This window comes from Saimiri boliviensis, chromosome 7 (genome assembly GCF_048565385.1).
Source record: "Saimiri boliviensis isolate mSaiBol1 chromosome 7, mSaiBol1.pri, whole genome shotgun sequence".
Taxonomy (NCBI): Eukaryota; Metazoa; Chordata; class Mammalia; order Primates; family Cebidae; genus Saimiri; species Saimiri boliviensis.
Genome location: NC_133455.1, coordinates 71,763,696 through 71,782,089, shown reverse-complemented (window position 1 = coordinate 71,782,089; position 18,394 = coordinate 71,763,696). Strand labels below are relative to the sequence as shown.

Sequence of the window (18,394 nt, the reverse complement as noted above, 5' to 3'; positions counted from 1 at the left end):
TGAAATATAAAAATAGACTCCCCTTGAGGCCGGGCGCGGTGGCTCAAGCCTGTAATCCCAGCACTTTGGGAGGCCGAGGTGGGTGGATCACGAGGTCGAGAAATCGAGACCATCCTGGTCAACATGGTGAAACCCCGTCTCTACTCAAAATACAAAAAAATTAGCTGGGCATGGTGGCGCGTGCCTGTAATCCCAGCTACTCAGGAGGCTGAGGCAGGAGAATTGCCTGAACCCAGGAGGCGGAGGTTGCGGTGAGCCGAGATCGCGCCATTGCACTCCAGCCTGGGTAACAAGAGCGAAACTCCGTCTCAAAAAAAAAAAAAAAAAAATAGACTCCCCTTAAGTGAGCATGAACAGAAACTGTCCCTTCTTGAATTCAGCTGTTATTAACCTGTTGGCCATAGATGAAGAATCAAGGAACAGCAGCTCTGGGGGATGGGAGGAGTTAGGGTCCAGCCCTGCCCCAGACCTCTCAGTGTCCAATTTCTCTGTGTCAGCTGTGTTGCTCAGCTGTCTACTTTCCTCCAGCCCTGTCATTTCAGCCCTGACACCAACGCAAGAGGCTAGGAGGTCTACAAATAGCGTCTGGGTAGCTGGTGTGAACACAGAGGGTACTGGGGGGGCTTAGCCCCCAAGGAAGAGGACCAGTTTTTCCCCAGCACCACCATCAAGGCCTCGGGGGTCCCAGCTTCCTCTGAATACTGTGGACTGACTGACTTAGGGAATCCCAAACGTAAGTTACCTCTTCATCCTCTTTCCATTTCCACAGCTGCTCACCCCAGCTGCCTTGGCCAGTAATCTGTTTAACGTCTTCATTTCTCTCCTTGTTGTGAATCATCTGGGTTTTAGGAGTCAAATTATTATTCTACTCTAGGATGAGTTAGGATTGGAGGGTGGGGTAAGGGTGGGGGTGGGATGAAGGGAATGGAGTAGTAAGGGAAGGAAAGGCTCATATTACCCTGAAAACTTAAAATAGCTGAGCCCTGAAGCAGGCTGGGACAGAACTAGGCACAGTGCCCCCAGGGCTCAAGAAAGAAGTAGGGGAGGGCAGATATCTCCAGTCCATCCTTCCTTGTGCACACACGAGGACACCCACGAAACCTCTTGAAGAGAGGAGATCTGGGAAGGTATGCATCACATACCTGTTGCCCACAGGTTCCCAGGAGAAACAAAGTACCGATAAGAAAATAACCTTAACCATTCAGCCTTGAACACTGTGTAAGGGCTGTAAACTCTGGGGTCACCCCTCAGGATGGAAGGATAAGTATCGGTTTAAGAACTAACTGGGGACTTCTTCCGTTTGTTGGGCTTTTTTCTTTTTATTTCTTTCTTTTTTTTTTTTTTTTTTTTTTTTTTTTTTTTGAGATGGAGTCTTGCTCTGTGACCCAGGCCGGAGTGCAGTGGCACAATCCTGGCTCACTGCAACCTTTGCCTCCCAGATTCAAGCAATTTTCCTTCCTCAGCCTCTCAAGTAGCTGGGATTACAGGTGTCTGCGACCACACTCGGCTAAATTTTGAATATTTAGTAAAGATGGGGTTTCACCATGTTGGCCAGTCTGATCTCAAACTCCTGACCCCTAGTGATCCATCCACCTCAGCCTCCCAAAGTGCTGGGATTACAGGTGTGACCCACCACACCCAGCCATGTTGGGCTCTTTTCTAGACCTCCATGAAATCTATCTGTTAATAAACGCTGCCAAAGGATTTGTATTTGGCCTGGAGCAGTGCCTCATGCTTGGAATCTCAACCCTTTGGGAGGCTGAAATGGAAGGACTGCTTGAGCTAGTTCAGCACGAGCTTAGGCAACAAAGCAAGACCCTGCTTCTACAAAAAATAAAAAAGTAGCCAGGTAGTGCACACTTTGTAGTCCCAGCTACTCAGTAAGCTGAGGTAGGGGGATCGCTTCAGCCTGGGAGATCAAGGCTGCAGTGAGCCGTGGTCATGCCACTGCACTCCAGCCTGGGTGACAGAGTGAGACCTCATCTCAAAAAAAAAAAAAAAAAAAAAAAAAAAAAAAAAAATATATATATATATATATATATATATATATATATATATATATGTGTGTGTGTGTGTGTGTGTGTATATATGTATATATACATATATATATATACATATATATATATATACACACACACACACAACCACATTTCTCCAAAAGCCTCCCCTTTGAGGACCACCCTACTGCAAGGGACAGAAATAAGGGAGAGAAGAATGAAAGGGATTAGATTTCATAGTGGGGTCCAACCTCTTGCAGGATGACAGAAAAGGAGGTGCTGGAGTCCCCTAAGCCCTCCCTCCCAGCAGAGACTCGGCAAAGTGGGGTGAGTCTGGGCCTCTGACCACTGGGTATGGGGGGCCGGGAAGCCATTACAGCTGAAGAAGAGTGCTTAAATTGATCGCATTTGTGTATGACTCATTTTTTACTGGTCACCTGCAGCCCCCACCCAATCCTGGGGTACATTCCTTACCCCAAACTACAAAACTGTCTAGTTTGCTCCAGTGCCCCTCTACCCTAGAGAGGGTGACAAGTCCTTTTAACACTGCGTTTCCTTCACTCCCTCCCTCAGCTACAGCGACTGAAGCAATTACTCAGGAAGGGGTCTACAGGGACAAAAGAAATGGAACTTCCTCCAGAGCCCCAGGCCAATGGGGAGGCAGTGGGAGCTGGGGGTGGGCCCATCTACTACATCTATGAGGAAGAGGAGGAGGAAGAAGAGGAGGAGGAGGAACCACCTCCAGAGCCTCCGAAGCTTGTTAACGATAAGCCCCACAAATTCAAAGATCACTTCTTCAAGAAACCAAAGTTCTGTGATGTCTGTGCCCGGATGATTGTTCGTGAGTCATGAAGGGAAGTGAGGAGAGTATGATGTTGAAGGCAGAGGTTGGGGGAGAGGGTATAGGAGAGGAGTATTTGTAGCAGATGGGCTGCGGCTAGAGTTGGTGTAAAGCAGTGCTATTAGAGATTGAGAGAGCCGGGCGCGGTGGCTCACGCCTGTAATCCCAGCACTTTGGGAGGCCGAGGCGGGTGGATCACGAGGTCAAGAGATCGAGACCGTCCTGGTCAACATGGTGAAACCCCGTCTCTACGCAAAATACAAAAAATTAGCTGGGCATGGTGGCGCGTGCCTGTAATCCCAGCTACTCGGGAGGCTGAGGCAGGAGAATTGCCTGAACCCAGGAGGTGGAGGTTGCAGTGAGCCAAGATCGCACCATTGCACTCCAGCCTGGGTAACAAGAGCAACACTCCGTCTCAAAAGAAAAAAAAGGCCGGGCGCGGTGGCTCAAGCCTGTAATCCCAGCACTTTGGGAGGCCGAGGCGGGTGGATCACGAGGTCAAGAGATCGAGACCATTCTGGTCAACATAGTGAAACCCCGTCTCTACTAAAAATACAAAAATTAGCTGGGCATGGTGGCGTGTGCCTGTAATCCCAGCTACTCAGGAGGCTGAGGCAGGAGAATTGCCTGAACCCAGGAGGCGGAGGTTGCGGTGAGCCGAGATCGTGCCATTGCACTCCAGCCTGGGTAACAAGGGCGAAACTCCGTCTCAAAAAAAAAAAAAAAAAAAAAAAAAAAAAGAAAAAAAAAAGAGATGGAGAGAATAGGGTCCTAGACAGAAAAGGGAGCCTAAGTGTAGCAGCAGCGGTACAAAGGGAAAGGGCAATCTGGAACCTTATCTGAATTTTCTCCCCCTCTCCCAAGTCAATAACAAGTTTGGGCTACGCTGTAAGAACTGCAAAACCAACATCCATGAACACTGTCAGTCCTATGTGGAAATGCAGAGATGTTTCGGCAAGATCGTGAGTAGGCTCTGGGGAACAAGGTGTAGAAAGGAGGTGCTGTGTGACCAGCTACCCCTTGCTGGTCCCTCCTCCATCCCATTCATTTCTCTTTTTCTTTCTCAGCCCATCTCTTTTTCTGAGAAAGGGTGACCACTTATGGGAGAGATGGGCTTCTAGACCTTACCTTGCTACCTCTAATGCTTCCTCCTATTCCACCCTACAGCCACCTGGTTTCCATCGGGCCTATAGTTCCCCACTCTACAGCAATCAGCAGTATGCTTGTGTCAAAGATCTCTGTAAGTGCCCTTTATGGAACGTGAGGGAATCGGCAAGCCTAGAGATGGTTCAAGCCATCTGTTTTTGTTTTTGTTTTAAAGTGAACAGCTCCTTGCTATAAGTTTCATGCCATATCTAGCTTTGGAAGCCAAATTCTGAAACAGAAACTCTATTTCCCATAATTCTCCCTCAACCTAATATTTTTATATCCATTTGGATCCAGAGGCCATATCCCCATTTTACAGCAGAGGGAGATAGGATTTAGTTGCAGCTACATACAGTAAGCAAGCGGTAGAGCCAAGACTGGAACCTTCAGTTGCTAGCTTCAAAATCTGTGCTCTTCACGTGCAAAATCATTTCTAAGCAAAAACAGGGATTCGAGACTGTCCTCATCCTTACAACAGAGTCATACCAGACTCAGGGCAAAGCCCAAAGGCTGTGGGCACCCTGGGCAGGTTCATAATTTGGCAACCTTAAAAGCATATTCATTGACAATTTGCTCAACATTTATTTGGAGGAGAGGCTTAACTCTGAGGAGCATGGGTGAAAAAAGAAGAACCTGTTGGTGGTAGCTCCTCAGCTTACACATGCCATTCAACAGTACAAAAGTTCACTTAAGGGGCCATTCTGCTTAGAAGGAGAATAGTGATTCTGAGCATGTCTCAACCCCAAGCAACAAAAGTTGTCTTTCCAACGTCATGTAATGCTCTGCCTGGAAGGAGTTCTGATACTTTTCTCCCTCACGTTACATTATCAGTGATGGTTTTAGAGCCCTTTATAGATTGGTGACCTAGGCATTACCCAGCAGACCCTTCCCTAGTCTTCTCGTGGCACCCCCACTCCCACACGCATCTACTCAATCCCACCTCTTCCTTAAGAGATCTTTCCTCCAAGCCTTTCTCTGCTTCCCCAATAATGTCTTCTTTCTCCTCCTATTCCATTAGCTGCTGCCAGTCGCAATGATCCTGTGTTTGAAACCCTGCGCACTGGGGTGATCATGGCAAACAAGGAACGGAAGAAAGGACAGGCAGATAAGAAAAATGTGAGCACTGTACCTCCCCACTGAGGTCCCTCCCAGAGAGCCCACGGAGCAGGTCATTTTCCCATTTGGAAACCTGACAAAAGCAATGGATCATCTTCCCCTAAAATTGCACATAACCCGGCCGGGCGTGGTAGCTCATGCCTGTAATCCCAGCACTTTGGGAAGCCAAGGAAGGCAGATCACAAGGTCAGGAGATTGAGATCATCCTGGCCAACGTGATAAAACCCTGTCTCTACTAAAAATACAAAAATGTAGCTGGACATGGTGATGTGTGCCTGTAATCCCAGCTACTCAGGAGACTGAGGCAGGAGAATCACATGAACCTGGGAGGTGGAGGTTGCAGTGAGCTGAGATCATGTCACTGCACTCCAGCCTGGGTAACAGAGTGAGACTCTATCTCAAAACAAAAACAAAAACAAAAACAAAAAGCCGGGCGCAGTGGCTCATGCCTGTAATCCCAGCACTTTGGGAAGCCAAGGTGGGCAGATTACCTGAGGTCAGGAGTTTGAAACCAGTCTGGCCAACATGGTAAAACCCCGTCTCTACTAAAAATGCAAAAATTAGCCAGGCATGGTGGCACCCGTCTGTAATCCTAGCTACTTGGGAGGTTGAGGCAGGAGAACTGCTTGAACCCAGGAGATGGAGGTTGCAGTGAGCCAAGATCATGCCACCACACTCCAGCCTGGCCAACAGAGCAAGACTGTGTCTCGAAAAAAAAAAAAAAAAATTCATGCTAACACACTTCGGCATGCATTTTAGAGGGTTTCAGGACCTGCTGCAGCTCACCGCAGGCCCTGGTTAAGAACTCCAGCCATAGATTATATTTTCTTAGCTCCCTTCTGAAATTGTCAGATTAGTCACCACAATCACCTGAGGGCTAGGCCCAAGGTCCTTGGTATTGGTGGGTGACGGAGGCAAGAGCTTTGCTTTTGGATATAGGGAAGAGAACTTGTCATACCAAATAACTAGAGAATTCTAGAGCCATGCAAGTGTGCATGAAGATCATCTGGTTTGACCCATTCATTTTACAGATGATGAAACTGAGGCACAAATCTACTGGCCAAGAGAAACCTAATTTCCTTTTGCAATAGGGTTACTAGGTTGGTAATGCCATAGACTTGCGTTCAGTTCAGCAAGGAATTTGTTAGAATATTCTTATATCTTTCTGGACAACCAGGGTGGACTAGTATGGATGACGGTTACAGCTGGATGGACTCCTAAAATTGAGTGGCATTACCCAGAATCCAGGTTCTTTCAGGAGTATACAGCTAGAGGGGGATTTCTGATGCCTTATAACATGACTTAGATATAATCAAGATACAAATTGTATATTCATCCTGGGTGCGGTGGCTCATGCCTGTAATCCCAGCCCTTTGGGAGGCCGAGGTGGGCAGATTATCTGAGGTTAGGAGTTCGAAACCTGCCTGGCCAACATCATGAAACCCCATCTTACTAAAAATACAAACAAATTTAGCTGGGCTTGGTGGCACTCGCCTGTAATCCCAGCTATTTGGAAGGCTGAGGCAGGAGATTCGCTTGAACCTGGGAGGTGGAGGTTGCAGTGAGCTGAGATCACACCACTGTTCTCCAGCCTTGGAGACAAAGCGAGATCCTGTCTTAAAAAAAAAAAAAAAAAAAAAAAAAAAAGAAAAGAAAAAGAAAGAAAGAAGAGAAAATTTTACATATTTGTTCTTGAAAAAAGTCAACTGCAAAAAACAGAACTAGAAATCTAGGCTCAAAGTTGTTGATATGGAGGTTAGGCACAGGATAGGGGATTTCTATGGAGTGAATTATGACTTATAAGGCACTAGCGGTGTGATTTGGCTGCCTCCAGCAGGGCTAACATGCTCTTGGGTTATATTCCTTTTTTTTTTTTTTTTTTTTGAGACAGAGCCTCGCTCTCTCACCCAAGCTGGAGTGCCGTGGCACAATGCAATTTTAGAGGGTTTTGGGATCTGCTGCCGCTCACCCTGGGCCTCTGGTTAAGAACTCCAGCCATAGATTGTTTTCTCAGCTCACTACTACCTCTGCCTCCTGGGTTCTCCTGCCTCAACCTCCTGAGTAGCTGGGATTACAGGCGCATGCCACCACACCCAGATAATTTTTTGTATTTTTAGTAGAGATGGGGTTTCACCGTATTAGCCAGGATGGTCTTGATCTCCTGACCACGTGATCCACCCACCTCCGCCTCCCAAAGAGCTGGGATTACAGGTGTGAGCCACTGCGCCCCGCCCCTGGGTTATATTCTAAGGGAATTATTATAAAATTATTATAAAAATTATAAATTATGCTGATTATTATTTTTTTGGAGATGGAGTTTTGCTCTTGTTGCCCAGGCTGGAGTGCAATGGGACAGTCCCAGCTCACTGCAACCTTCCCATCCTGGGTTCAAGCAAATCTCCTGCCTCAGCCTCCCGAGTACCTGGGATTACAGGCATGCACCACCACGCCAGGCTAATTTTGTATTTTTAGTAGAAATGAGGTTTCTCCATGTTGGTCAGGCTGTTCTCAAACTCCCAACCTCAGGTGATCCACCCCTGCCTTGGCCTTCCAAAGTGCTGGGGTTACAGGCGTGAGCCACCGCATCTGGCCGTGCTGCTCATTTTTTACTTACACACTGGAGTATTTTTAAAGGCTGACAGCATAGTCAAGGATCTGGAGTCTAGTAGTCAATTCCATGTCATTTAGCTACATTCAAGCACAATGTGAGTGACCCACCTGCCAGGATGTTTTAGAGGAAGACAGGTGGCTGGACTAGATATTTCCTCCAAGGCCTCTTCCAACCCTGAGATCCCATTATTCTATAGTTCTCTGACCTGATTAGAGACAGCTAGGGCATGGATTCCCAAGACAGCATCTCCCTAACTCTGGTGCCCTCTCCAGCCTCTAGCAGCCATGATGGAGGAGGAACCAGAGTCTGCCAGACCAGAGGAAGGCAAACCCCAGGATGGTGAGTGTCACCCACCTCCATCCAGAGATGGAGTAGGATCAGAGGCTCAGCTGTGGAACAGAGGCTGGAGGAGCAAAGGGCAGGCCAGCTGTGGATACCCACAGAAGGGTAAAAGAGTAAGAATTGCCCTCCAGGAGACAGACAATTTGTTGATGTTTCCTATCCCAGGAAACCCTGAAGGGGATAAGGCTGAAAAGAAGACACCTGATGACAAAGTGAGAATCCTTCCTCCCTGCAAGGATCCCTGTCCTCTCCCCAACCCAGGTCTGACACCACCACTCATGGCTCAGCAGAAGCTCACTCTTTAATTCCTAGACTTCCCATCACCCTTGACCCACTCCCTCTATCACCTTGCACACCCACCAACAACCAAAAAACTCCTCTCAGTTCAGGGACCTAGAAGAGAGTTGGAATGCAGAGTCTGTGGTGAATGCCCCTGCCTTGGAATCTTGCCCCTCAGTGTGGGGTAGAGGAGCCCAAGACTCATTATTCCCTTTCACCCCCAGCACAAACATCCTGGCTTCCAGCAGTCTCATTACTTTGTGGCTCTCTATCGATTCAAAGCCCTGGAGAAGGACGATCTGGATTTCCCGTGAGAGGCCTTGGGGCAGGGGGCTGGTACTGTGGAGTGAAGAGGAAAGAGCTGGGTTCCCCCAAGGGAAAAGGAAAGGGGTGACTCAGGGCTTGGAGTCTAGATCTAGGGTACAGGAGGGGACCTGCTACATGAGTGAGGCCCTTCCTTTCCCCTCCCAGGCCAGGAGAGAAGATCACAGTCATTGATGACTCCAATGAAGAATGGTGGAGGGTGAGAGAAATGGCTAGGGCTAGGGTGGAGTGTGGGTTGAGTCCAGAACCCAAGATTGAGAGAGGACTCTCCCGACTATTTTCCCCAGGGGAAAATCGGGGAGAAGGTCGGATTTTTCCCTCCAAACTTCATCATTCGGGTTCGGGCTGGAGAACGTGTGCACCGTGTGACGAGATCCTTCGTGGGGAACCGAGAGATAGGGCAGATCACACTTAAGAAGGACCAGGTAGTAGGCTGTTGCCCCAACCTAATCCCAGGCCTGAATGCCCCCGAGCCCACCACACTCCTTGGCGAGCTTAACCATTAATGAGACTAGAGTAAGCCCCTGTAACCCCGGGCTCCCCTGCTGTCCTCTCCTACCGTTTCCTTTGATTCTTCTACTTCTGATCCTTTAATCCTCTAGATCGTGGTACAGAAAGGAGACGAGGCTGGCGGCTATGTCAAGGTCTACACCGGCCGCAAGATGGGGCTGTTTCCTACTGACTTTCTGGAGGAGATTTAGGCTCGCCGGTGCCCGCAGGCGGGAGACACCCACACCCATTCTGGGCGGGCCCAGTGGAATTTGGGAAGGCGGAGAAAGCAACGGGACTGCTGGGTGGATAGGAAGGCCTGCCTGAGCTTGACGGGGCTTCCGGGAAGGGACTGGTTCTCGCCCCCTTACCCAGCCTGGGGCCTCGGACACCTGCTGCCCAGAAGAGCAGCCGGCGCCCGAAACCTTTCGGACGCCGCTTGCAAGAGCTGGAAGATAATGCATATCCACCAGGAGGAGCGAGGGACTTGGTGGGGGGAGGGCAGGGGCGGGGGCGCGCGAACTGTCGAACGTTGCAAATTTATTAAAGTTTTGACAAAACGTAGAAAAGTTGTTCTTTAACGGGTTGAGGAGAAGGCCTTGCAATACCCACTAGCCGTCCCACCTAGCTACCATCAGTAACCCGAGATCCATCTGGGCTGAGGCTGACGGGAGGTGGGAAGACAGGTGCAGCGGCCAGGCGAGGCCTCTGCTGTCAGTGAAGAAAGGGAAGCGCGGGACCGGAGTCGCCGCCCCCGCGCCCCAGCGGCTGGGAGCAGGATCTTGTAGTAGGGTAAGTCCCCCTTGTTCTTGGCGTTTTCGCCACGGGCAGCCCCTTGCATTTCGGAATCTGGCTTGGCGCCCGAGCTAGGCCGCCAGGGGGCGATACAAGATCTCGGTTGGAGAGCGAGGGATGAGGAGGAGTGGAGGGTGGGTAAGGGGAGAGAACTGGAGACACCAAGCCCTAGACCCTGGGCCTGGGAGGGGGTGGGTGCGTGCCGTCTCCATGGTAACACTTCCTCAAGTCCTCCGGGAACCGCGCTAGCGAGACCAGGGGCCTAAGCCCTCCCTTGCGGCCCCTGCCCTAACCCTTTCCGACAGGTACTGAGTGAGGACGCAGGGCAGACAGCTTCTGAGCTCTCACGGAGACACCCCTGCGGAGCGCCGTATGCAAATGTTATTATTTGCATATGCAAATATGCAAATACGCTGGTCCTGGTCAGGGCGGCAGGTGGCGAGGAGCGGGAAGGTGTGGGGAAGGGAGCAGAAGGAGAAGAGGAGTTTGGGGACCTGGGAGCGGACCCAGTGAAAGGCAGGCTGGGGTGGTCACTGGAGTGGGACAGGCAGGCGGGGGTTGGGGGGAGAGGGGGAGGGAGGGGGAGGGAGGGGGGAGGGAGGGGCGGGAGGTTCTTGAGCTCGATGGAGGGTGGGGGAGGGTCGACTTGGCCAGCCAGGAGCTCCTCTTCTCGTCTCCCCGTTGTCTGCCAGGACTGAGGTTGGCACCGCCTAGCAAGGTTGGCAGCGGGAGCCCGGGCACCATCTGCTGCTGGTTGGGGGGAGGGCAGAGGCTCAGCTGGGCTGGAGAAGAGGAGGGCCTGGGACCGGCGCGCCCCGCTTCTAGAAGGCTGAGGTGTGATGGGGGTAGGGAAGCACACAAGACTCTGCAGAACCGGGTTCAGTTTTCTGTTCCCTTTGCCCTTGACGGTCCCGGCTGCCTGAGGGGTGGAGGTGGAGTCATTAAGGAAGACCCTCCTTTAATCGCAATTGAGCTGGAACAGTAGATCACAGTCACACACACACACCAACCACACACAAATCAAGCCTTCTGCCCTCATCCTTCCTTGAAATCCACCTACCACGAATATATAAGGGGAGGGTCCGAGAGGGTTCAGGTGGTCTCTATTCATCAAGGTCTGAGGTTCTCAAAACCAGAGCCCCCTCCGCCCCAGATCCTCGAGAGCCCCCCCCCATGCTAAAGTAAAACCAATTTACTGGCTCATTGGGCGGCAATGCTGGTGTGCGGATGCCGAGGAGCAGGGAGAGCGGCTGTTCTCCCCCTACACTCGAGGGGCGGCCCCCTCCCTAGCCTCACTGAGCCGGCAGCTGTCCCTAATTAGAGCGGCGGTTTAATTGGATTTATCAGCAGTTAATAGGAAATTAAGCAAAGGGCCCGAGAGAAGCGGGGCGGGAGGAGCTAGGGAAACAGGCTGTGCTGAGCTCGAAGGAGGGATGCTGGGGTACGAGGGGTGGGAACAAGTGGTCCATGGTCACACCCTCCCCTCAGTACTCACCACGACTGTTAAGCCTTGACCTGCGGGCGGAAAAGCAGGTCCCCAGAAAGGGCGGTGGGAGTGACAGTGACCCTGTGTGAGCTCCCAACGCCCTCCATCCCCTTAAGCGGCGCCTGGGTGATGGATGATACTGCCGCACGCTGCAAAGGTCATAAGTCTGGGCCAAGGAGCAGACTGAATTGAAAATAGATCTGAGGAAGGCCAGTACTGGGGTACAAGACACAACCTGCACCCTAACCTCCTTCACTGCCCACTCCACTCAACACACACACACACACACACACACACACACACACAGCACTCCTTGAAGTCGGAAGACTGGGGCAGCACTGGGGGGGGGCGGGGGGCGGAAGGCAGGATACAGAGTGACCCTCTCTATAACCCCCACCAGCAGGCGTTTTGGGGATCCTAAGAATCTCCTGGTATAGCTCCAAGGTTCCGTTTTTGCTCCCCCTTCCCCAAACTGCCCGAATTGGGGTCACTGGGGTTCATCGGGTCTGCCGCTCAGGGGCGGCCCAACATCGGCACTACCCGCCCTAGGGGCCAGTCAAGGAAGCTTGCAGGCAGCTAAGCCTGGGCGCAAGGGCTGCCTAGTCCACAGCCCCAGGCGCCTCCTGTCACCAAGACCTCATTATACTGCTACGCTAACAAGGCCTGCTCCAGAGACCCTGAAGACCTCCCTGTCACATTCCACCCCGCAGGGCACAGATGGTAACTCTTGCATATGCTAAGGTGTGCCAGCCTCTGAGTGGGTGTGGGTGGTCTCTCTGTGCCGCTGGCAATTATGGGCATCTGTATCCCGGGCGTGTGGTCTGTGTGTCCGCCTGTTCCTGGGTGTGTGTGGTGTCTACGTGAGCCCCAGGTGTGTCCAAATCTGTGCCGGGTGTGTGTCTGTTCCCCTGAGTGAGTCTATGTCTATCGAGTTTGTCCACTTCCCGCTCCCCGGCTCCCATCTGGGTAATTCTGTCCGGTGTGCCTCCGCGCGGGGGCGTTTCCGTGCATCTCCGCCTACAGGTTTGTATGTGTGAAAATCAGGAAGAGCCAGCGGGGAGTGTGTTGCTCTCGCGTCTCCGCCTGCAGGTATGTGTGTCTCGGTGACAGCGCGTGGGCGTGTGCCTGGGTGTGAGCCGCGCGGCGGCGTGTATCCGAATGACAGTGACGCACGTGTGCGCTCGCGTGTGTGTGCGCGCGCACGCCGGGATGAGTCTCCCGCCCCCCACTCCTTCCTTTCCCCATTCCTATTCCTCTCTCCTCTCCCGGTCGGCTCGGCTTCGCCGTCCGCATCATCTCCATCCATTATTGAAGAAACAGCCGCGTCCGCTCCAATCACATCAACACCCCCGCCCCCTTCCCGTTCCACTCGCCCCGCGGCCCCTCTGGGTGCTGAGGAGAGGGAAAGCCAAGACGCGGTGGGGGCGCCGGGTGGGAACGGGCTTATGACCCTGTGCCTCAAGCCGGGCCAGGCGCCGGGACTCCGGGGTTCCCGGTGGAGAGCGCTTTGCGTAAACAGATGGTGGGCTGTCTTTGTCTTGCTCGCTTGCTCACCACGCAGCTCCCGGCTCCGCTTCTGTCTGGCTGATGCAATCATGATCATCTCGGAGCCTTGGAACCCGGCGCCCTTAATAACAGCAGAGGGGGTCGGGGCCCCGGGGCTCCCGAGCAGATGCTGGGTTCTGTGTCTTTTCTCCCGGGCGCCCCTCCACGTCCAACAGCCGCAGAGGGAAGACCAGCACCACTCGGAGGTGACGGCAGGTGGAGGTGACCAAGAGGAGAACCCCGGGCAGTGCCCTGAGGTGTCCCCGGGCTGCCCCGTTGGACTGGTGCAGTCCCCAGAGGCAGCAACCCAGAGAATAGGAATATAGCTGGGGAATGGGGTAGGGGAGAGACAGAGACAAAGAGAGTAATTAGTAAAGAGAGACACAGTGAGATGGAGAGATGTGGAGGGAAGAAGTGAGACACAGAGAGAGACAGAGAAACCGATGCAGAGGGACAAAGCCAGGTAGGGAAAGCGGCAAGAGGGAGAGCAGACAGACACAGCCAGAATGCTAAGAAAGAGAGAGATGAACATACCCAGAGAGGGAGCAGACAGACACACCGCCCGAAGAAGAGGCAGAAAGAAGGGCAGCCAGGGGCTAGGACAGGCCGGGTCAGAGGGCAATCTCGAATCTCCAGTCCAGAAGCAGAGATAAAGCCCCCGCCTCCCCGGTCCCCAGGCATGAACCCGCCTGAACCCTGAGTGCGGACTGCGGCTGGCGAGGCAGGAGCTTCCGCGTCCCCTCTCCGCCCTCCGGTACCATCTCACACCAGAAGAGTGGAGGCTGCGGGACCCACTGTCTTGGCGGCGGGAGTGGCGGAGTGACGGGCTGGGCGTGGACGGACACTCCGGGCACCAACTTAGCGGCCCGAACGCCGGGAGTGCAGGGTCCCCACTGCCCGACAGGGGGTGCCCAAGGCCTCTTTCCCGAGCTTGGGGGCCGCTCGACCTCCAGGGGGCGCCCGTGCCCACGGCCCCAGCAACCCGTTCGATCCACTGAGTCCCGCTGCCTTTGACCCGCGGTGCAGCCAGCGCGCGGATTGAGATCCTGGTGCGGTTTAGCCCTCAGAGTCCAGTCCCAGCGGGATCCCTAATCTACAGCTAATGACCCCTGCGGTTCCCCCACCCCGCTGGGTCAGTCTCATGGTGAGAAAGTGTGGCGAGCGAGGAGAGAACCCAAGGAGTCCTGTGTTCTAGATCGGCCCCAGGGGCCACGAGCCAGAAACAGGAACCAAAGATGGAAGGGGGCTTCGAAATAAGTTCACAAAGACAGGGGCTAGAAGCAGGTGACGGGTCAAGGAGGGGCGGAGAGGCGGAGCGGAGGCAATAATGTAACGTTGCCGCTCGGTGAGCGCGGCGGAGGCCCAAGGCCGGAAGAACAGCGGCGGCTCTGGGAAAAGCGCGCGACAGAGGTGATGGGACCTGGCCGGGGTCACCGGAACTCAGACTAAGGGCACAAGGAGGCAGGCGAGGGCCCGCGTGCAAAGGCGCAAGGACCAGGCGCCCCTTCCGGCGTCCCAGCTCCCCAGCTGCGCCACCGAGAACCAGATGTGCAGCCCAGCTGTGCGGCCGCTCGAGCTGGAGCTCTGGGATTGCGTTTTGGTTCCAGAGACTGGAGGGCTGGGGTGCGCGGGTGACGGGACACGCCCTCCCTTCCCGGGCTCTGGGGGCGCGGGTTCTCTGGGAGGGCTGGGCTGGCGGAGACGCTGACACCTCGTCAGCCCGGCTCCCCCGCCCCACACACACTTCGCAGCGAGTCTCTGTCTCTTTGTTCTCGCCGTGTCTCTGACACTTTATCTCATTATCCGCCTGAGGGAGGCGGAGAGCCCGGGACCCCGCAGCCTAATTACAGCCGCGCTTGTCAGAGTAGGGGGCGGCGGAGGTATCGGCGCGAAGGAAAGGGAGGGGGCCCCAGAAAGCGCCCTCTCCCTCCCTGTACCCCGAGGATCCCAGAGACCGGTGAACAGCTCGCTCCCGCCCGCGCCTTCCACAGCCGGGCTCTGGAGGGGGAGGTGCGGGTGCTCCGCCGCTTCGGCTGCGAGCAGAGAGGGGGTGGTGGAGGTTAAAGTGGGAGCGGGGGGAGAGATTAGGCCTCGGCTCCTGCTTCCCCAAGATCCCAACTCCCCAGAGACGGGGGGCTTTGAGCCTCCCCACCCCAGCAGCACAGCACTCACCTGAGAAGGCTGAGGAGGCTGAGGACGGGGAGCCGCTCGCAGTTCTGTGTCTGCGTTTTGTTCTCTTTCCTACCAGCATCTTCCAGACCTTTCTGTTTCCCTCACTCCATTCCCTTCCTCTCCATCCCACAGCCAGAGGAAGAGGATGGCTTCCTTGGGCAGCTCCACCTTCACCCTACCCCAGGTAGGCAGAGCAAGCAAGTCTCTCAAGCCCCACTGCCCTGACTGTGGCGGAATAAATAAACTGGCTTATTCTAGCCTGATCCTGAGCCGCGAATAAGATACACCTGGTTCTTCCAGCCTCCAACCACGATTGCAGTCCAACCGCCACCTGGAGAAACCACTCAGAACAAGAGGGGCTGGGGCAGCTTTATGGTGTCGGCCTCTCTCCCTCCTTACCCCACTACACTGAGGAGGGGACAGAACCAGGGTCCTCAGGACCCGCTCCTGGACGGCTCCAGGGGTGTCAGGGAAGTGCTGCACATGCCCTCACTGGCCCTGGCCCCTCCTGGTCCCACCTGTGAACACTCCACACATGCATTTTGTTAAGTGCCTGTCCCACGGCCATCCCTCCTCCACATGGGGTCCTCCCTCTCCTCCTCCTCCAAATGGGGTCCTATGCCGATCAGCCTATCCCTCAGATGCTCAAAGCCCCAAGAATGATGGCGTCCCTTGGGCCAGGTACAGGCATCTGCAGGAGAGAGTCAGAGAGCAGAAACCTCTTGGCTCCCAGACAATTCCCTTCCAGGCTTTGGGCCTAGAATTGAGGAGAAAGTGAGCTAAGTGGGGGTGGGGCCAGGCTAAGCTGCTCTGGGCTGGGCTGATCCCTCCCCAGCCAGGGGGCGGGACCCCAGAAGGAGGGAGAGGGCAGAGCCATTGGAGAGGATCAGACACTGGAAAAGTGACATGGCAGGAACCAGTCTTGGGGGCCGCTTGTACCGGCAGATCAAAAGACATCCAGAGGTGAGTTCTGTCCTCAGAACCTCTGATTCTAACTCCTAACTCTCCTGCTGCCCCACCCTCCGAATCCTCCAGTGCCTTGCCTTGTGCCCAGGTCCCTCAGCGCTCCCAATCCTCCCCCAAGATTGTCTTGGTCTCTCTCCAAAACGTCCCTGTGTCCCACAAATCCACTACCTTGGACAGGATCGCTGTAGGGTGAGAGAGACCATGCCAGGAAATATGGTTGTAGGAGGTTCCAGGTCCCCTCTCCCGAAAGGGAGGGAGCAACAGACTCAGGGTGGGGTTGGGATGGGTGGAAAAGCTTGTAGAGTGTGACTGTGAACCGCGGGGAGAGGGCTGACCCCAAAAGTGCTCTCCATGTTCCCTGCAGCTCATCCCGATGATCAGCTTCATCTGCTTGGGCATGGGCAGTGCTGGGCTCTACTTGCTTCGACTTGCCCTGAAAAGCCCCGACGTCTGGTAAAGGGCGGGCTTCGGATGCTCTCAGGGGTCCTGGGCGAGGCAAGATAGGGTGGGAAGGCGTTCACCTCTCAGGAATGGTGGGAATAGGTGGCCCTAGTGGGGATCCCCAGCCCTGCTACATGCCCCTCCAACTGTACCGACTAGCATCTCAGGGCTGGAACCCACTGCTGACCTGGGAGACCCCTGCATTCCTTCCAGCCCACCTGGCCGCTCACTCCTCGGCTTGGGCCCCCCCGGAACTATGGAACCCTCGCCTCTCCTGGCCTGGTTACCATGACAACGCGCTCAGCCAGCGGCGGTCTCCGACTTTTGGGTCCCTCTGTCTGTGCCAGAACACTAAGGGTTTGGCTGAATGAGCTGCCAGGGGTGGCATTGGGGATTTCAGGGTGGCGCGGAGATTTCACACCCAGCTCTCAGAGGGGGTCCAGAAGTGAAAGGTGCACCCACCCAAGACTTTATAATTCCAGGCACACCACCAGAAACCCAGCCCCGTGGGATCTCTGCCTGATTCCCACAGCTCTGCTCTTGGGGTTAACCTAGGGTGGCAGGTAGCAAATGGGAGTCCCTGGGCCTCGTTGTGTTTGTCACCCAGCCCCATGCTGACAATGGTGACAGGCTTGTCTCACTTGACAGCACCCACTAATATGTCCCTTCCCTGTCAGTCTCTGGGAACTGGGCCCCCCAGGGCAGGAAGTGGGGGTACTGGGGTGGTGTCAGAGCCTCTGGCTGGAGCTTGGGTTCAAATTGGGTTAGAGTCCTGGGTCCCAGGGAGGAGACTCTAACCCTCCCTCCTCCTCCCACTCCACAGCTGGGACAGAAAGAACAACCCGGAGCCCTGGAACCGTCTGAGCCCCAATGACCAATACAAGGTACCTCGCGATGGCTCCAGGGTTGCCCCCATCCTCTTATCTCCTGGTCCTGAGACCCACAACTCCCTACTAGAAGCAAAGGGAGGCTTGGGACACTCAGTGCAACCCCTTTTCCTTCTCAGTTCTTTGCAGTTACCACTGACTATAAGAGCCTGAAGAAGGACCGGCCAGACTTCTAAGCCAGGCTGGGCGGCCAGTGCCATGCAAACCACGGACAGCCAGCCCACCCACCTCTACTCCTCCCCCAGACCCCTCCCCTCAAACGCCAAGGCGTCGGTCCGGCCACCCTGTCCTGATCCTGCTTACACAGGCCGGGTTCCCACGAAGAGGGGAGGCTGCTCCACCCCTACTCTCCTCCCCGACTCCCAGCAGCGGAAGCACCTCTGACCCTCAGCTTGAGTCCCACATGGGGGAGGGGGAGGCAGGCAGCGCCAGGAGGGGTCGACCAAAAAAACCCAAGCCAGCCCCTCTGCCGTCCTACGGGGCCTCGAAGGGTGTGGCACAGGCTACGTGTTGAGCGTGGTCTACGTGAGCCAACAAGAAGCAGGGGCCTCTGAGTGCCAAGCGACGTGGCGAGGTCCGCGTTAGCTCCAGCTCTGGGAGCCAGCCCAGGGGCGGCGCTGCTCAGCTTGGGCTGGTCCAGGGCCTGCCCAGGCTGAGGCACCTTTGCCTCCTGAGGCGCAGCACACTCCTCCCCTGCCCAAGCCTCCCGACAACAGCACCCCCTCTAGCCCCACACCTGGGCCTCCCCCTGCCGTTCCCCTCCCTTGCTCCCCACTGTCCCCAGGGATCAAACAGAAGCAGCCGTGGGCAAAATACAATTTCATTTAACAAATTGAATTTGCTGCGGCTGCTAATCACGTCTGGTGTCGGCTCTGATCAGAGACAGAGAGAGGAGGCTGCAGCCCCGGGGGTCTTTGCGGTGGAGGTGGTGGGAGGGAGGGGTGTACACATTGAGGG

The 18,394-nt window shown here is 54.6% G+C and overlaps 2 protein-coding genes across 3 annotated transcripts; both read left to right on the top strand.

Moving 5' to 3' along the window:
- Positions 1-515: 515 nt before the first annotated feature.
- Positions 516-9,714, top strand: STAC3 (SH3 and cysteine rich domain 3). Of its 2 annotated transcripts, XM_039472487.2 has the most exons (12): positions 516-733; positions 2,258-2,324; positions 2,571-2,838; positions 3,703-3,800; positions 4,006-4,078; positions 5,003-5,100; positions 7,984-8,050; positions 8,219-8,265; positions 8,557-8,642; positions 8,804-8,855; positions 8,944-9,081; positions 9,259-9,714. In XM_039472487.2, exons 2-12 carry the CDS (start codon positions 2,259-2,261, stop codon positions 9,355-9,357), a joined length of 1,092 nt encoding a protein of 363 aa, XP_039328421.1. In that variant the 5' UTR covers positions 516-733; position 2,258; the 3' UTR covers positions 9,358-9,714. The 2 variants fall into 2 exon arrangements, with proteins under 2 accessions (XP_039328421.1, XP_074258897.1); XM_074402796.1 differs by lacking the exon at positions 2,258-2,324.
- Positions 9,715-15,823: 6,109 nt separating this feature from the next.
- On the top strand, positions 15,824-18,274 carry NDUFA4L2 (NDUFA4 mitochondrial complex associated like 2). The gene is made up of 4 exons (XM_010337216.2): positions 15,824-16,106; positions 16,474-16,562; positions 17,374-17,434; positions 17,557-18,274. Exons 1-4 carry the CDS (start codon positions 16,050-16,052, stop codon positions 17,611-17,613), a joined length of 264 nt encoding a protein of 87 aa, XP_010335518.1. The 5' UTR covers positions 15,824-16,049; the 3' UTR covers positions 17,614-18,274.
- The last annotated feature ends 120 nt before the right edge of the window (positions 18,275-18,394 follow it).